Here is a 3,663-nt window from a genome sequence, read left to right on the forward strand (position 1 = left end):
AAATCTTAAAGTAGCTAAACAATTGCAACTTTGTGTCTTTTTCCGATTTTCTGACATAGAAGTTTATGCATATAATCAAGGTAATGAAAATATTATATTATAATGATGGTCATTTATTTAAATTTATTCCAAATCATCTTCATTGAAATGGATCCACACACTGTAACTGCTGCTCAAATAGTTCCTAGGAGATGTAAAACAAACAGTTATTTGTSCGCAAACTATCGCTGGAATATGGATGAATAATTACTTTTGAATCAACACTTGCCTCCTTTGGTATTCGGTAAACTAACTTTCGTAACTGATAACANCGCAAACTATCGCTGGAATATGGATGAATAATTACTTTTGAATCAACACTTGCCTCCTTTGGTATTCGGTAAACTAACTTTCGTAACTGATAACAATGTAACCACATGCCACACAACAACAACACACAAGCGCATACGCAATAATACCCGCACAAGCCATAGCAAATGAATTTTTCAATCACCGCAAACACAATTCACTTGTCTGTGGGACAATTTCACGGTAATCAGTTTAAACAACTGTCTATTGTAGCAGTTCGCCACAGAGCGAATGAGCTCGCAATGCACCTGTGACAAGTCAATCACCTAAAACCACAGACACAATGCCCAGCAGCAATATTATTTACACCAAATACATACATACATATATAGACAGGCACAATGGGCGAAAAGGTTCCATTGCCAATGTAGAAATTAATTCAGAATTTTGAAGATCAATGATGGTTTTTCTACGCTTAACACATTCGAAAGGACTTTACTGAACGATTGCAGGATGTTAGCTGTTATCTTCAATATTTATGGACTTAGAGCATAAATAATAATGAATTAAATAAATTGATTAAATTATATACAAAAATTGAAAACTTCGGTCAATTTCATAGTTCAAATCAATCCGTTTATACAAGGTGTGTTTCAACGCAAACAGGACTTTTTGAATCTAGCGCCCCCTGGTGAAGCCATCTATATGTCCACAGGTTCCTCTGCTGTTTTTTTGATTGTCCAGTGAAAATTTCATGATATTTCATTGAATGTAAGTGAAGTTATTGCGTTTTAAGTGKCAATATGTTTGTGTTACCGGTAGGAAAATGAGCTTCGAACAAAGAGCCAACGTTAAATTTTTTTTTTTTTAAATTGGTAAAATTTGAAACAATGAAACAAGTTTATGGCGATGATTGCCTATCCCGTAGCAGAGCGCACGAGTGGGTTCACCGTTTTCAAAGTGGTTGTGTGGACATAAATGACGATCAACATGTGGGCCAATCAAAATCCGTGATCACCGGAAATTCCATCGAAACTGCGCGTGAACTCATCAAAAATCAGCCGAAATCATCATTTAAGTTCATGGAAATGGAATTGAACATCTCCAAAATATCGATTTATCGCATTTTAACCGAACATTTTCGCTTACRCACCTCGTATTTTGAAATTAAACAAGTTATCAATTCTCGAATACGAGTGCAGACTCCTATAATTTAAAAGAATTTAAGGAGAAATATTGACGGACTTTACTCATTTTTGGTACATTAATTTTCCCCACTCTAAATCTTCATATTTGATACRGAGAGACTATGTAAAGGCATTTACTATCAGCACGCTTTTTTATTTTAGGTGTCAAACGATAAATGTACGTATCGCGTATATTTTCACCTCAATTTSGATAAAATATCTTGTAGATGAAATACAACATGGCTCTTCGTCGGCATGTAKCAAATAGAATAAATACACTTCTTTCAGAGCATCCCGAGCTCTTGTCGAAAGTATTAAGCAAAAATTTGGGACATTTTATTTATTGTTAAAATGTCATTTATTTTATCAAAAGTAACGAACGAATTATTGAGGAAATGTACGTGCCACACTWYRWAGYTCCTCTTCCGTTGGAATAACKTATTATACGCAGAGTTTGAAAACTTGTCGAAAAGTTTCGATTTTAATCTCCAAGTGTCTGATAAAGACCTAATAACATATTTTTTCGAATGTTTTTTGAGGCAAACAACAAATGTTTTTTTTACATTATTTTCATCTTACATATGAGAACTACTGTATGTAGCAGTTAAAGCGCATAGTAAACATCTCGACCAACGCACACACACATACAAGCAAATAGAGCTTGCTTGCCCACATTCAACGATGTTTTGTCAACAAACACAAATAACAACAACAATTGCAGGAATGAGCAAATATAATTGTAACTCACCAACAACATAGAGCATAACAGCAGGTGGCATCACACACGTGCCCACAAGCCAATCAGTGATGGCCAGGTTCATCACGAAGCAATTGGTGACGGTTCGCAGCCGGCGTGTGGTCAGCACGGACAGTATGACTAGTGTGTTGCCGACCACCGTCACCAGGATCAGCAGAACGAAAATTGCCACTGCGAGCGCCTTCGGCCAGGGCAACGCCACCAGGTAGGCGTCCATGGAGGCAGCCACGTGAGCGCTGACATTAGTGGCGGCATAGCTCACGGTAACACTGCTAGCATTCAAAACGGACTCAGTGCTGGAGTCGTAAAGAGTGAATTGGGCGCTGTCATCTGAATAGGGGGGATCCCCACCGACAGTGCTGGCATTCATTTGAATAAATGCATTTGGGGATGTAACGCTTGGAAATACTGCACTCAGAGTTGTGGCGAAGGTTGTCGGCACTACCGCAAATGAAGTTGCCTTTGTGGCAATTGRCGGTGTTGCGGTTGACGCTGTTGCAACATTGAAATGTGTGAGTTGAGAACCTGTTGTCGCTGTCGTTGTGGCTGCAACTGTCGCGGCGGTTGACGTTATTGCCAGGAACTCGTGAAGTAGTGTTTTTAAATGCTGTGCACCGCCTCCGCTGGCAAAGCGACCCTCCGGCATACTGCGCGTTTGTCTGTACGATCTATGTAACGGTGAATTGGATTGCTGGTTGTGCGTTTGTCGCTTCGCGAAGGTGGAGGTGGAGGTGGAGAGACGCGCATTGAAGGACTTCGATGATAGTTGAGTGAAAAAGCCGTTTTTCCTTGGCAATGCAGTCGTGGCAGCTTCGGTGGTGTGAGCCTGTTGGTTCTCGGAAGTCATGCTGAAGGGCTTGCTGTCATCAGTATGTTTCCATTTGATTGCTGTAAATAAATAAACTGTTGACTCTTGACTCTTTTATTTTTGCTTATTATCTTCTGTATTTCGCTTTGCTCTTCCTTTAGTACTTCAATTATTTGCGTGGGATGAAACATCTACGGAACGGAGAAAGTAGTAAATAATGCTTAGAAAGTATATCTACATATATATAAATAGTATATAATGGGCTTTAAGTTCGGTACGATTGTTAAAGTGTCTGAAGTGGAGGCAAAACTGATAAAAAATAGTTCATTAAATAAAAGCGAAAACGCTTTTTGTAGTCTAGCTACCTTTTGCTACAGAGTATTATAGTTTTTTATACTCTCGCAACAAAGTTGCTAAAGAGAGTATTATAGTTTTSTTCACATAACGGTTGTTTGTAAGTCCTAACACTAAAAGAGTCAGATATAGGGTTATATATACCAAAGTGATCAGGGTGAAGGATAGAGTGGAAATCCGGATGTCTGTCTGTCCGTCCGTCCGTGCCAGCTGTAACTTGAGTAAAAATTGAGATATCATGATGAAACTTGGCACACATATTTCCTGGC

The 3,663-nt window shown here is 38.9% G+C and overlaps 1 protein-coding gene across 1 annotated transcript in view; it reads right to left on the minus strand.

The window, feature by feature from the left end:
* Nucleotides 1-2,677, minus strand: part of LOC108966119 (5-hydroxytryptamine receptor 1B) — a 17,455-nt gene extending 14,778 nt beyond the window's left edge. Inside the window, exon 1 of the mRNA XM_018928865.1 lies at nt 2,224-2,677. Within this exon, the coding sequence (XP_018784410.1) occupies nt 2,224-2,602 (379 nt within the window). The 5' untranslated portion in view covers nt 2,603-2,677. The remainder of the gene's footprint in view (nt 1-2,223) is intronic.
* Between the last annotated feature and the right edge of the window lie 986 nt (nt 2,678-3,663).

This window comes from Bactrocera latifrons, unplaced genomic scaffold, assembly GCF_001853355.1.
Source record: "Bactrocera latifrons isolate USDA-ARS-PBARC rearing strain unplaced genomic scaffold, ASM185335v1 scaffold_156, whole genome shotgun sequence".
Classification (NCBI taxonomy): domain Eukaryota; kingdom Metazoa; phylum Arthropoda; class Insecta; order Diptera; family Tephritidae; genus Bactrocera; species Bactrocera latifrons.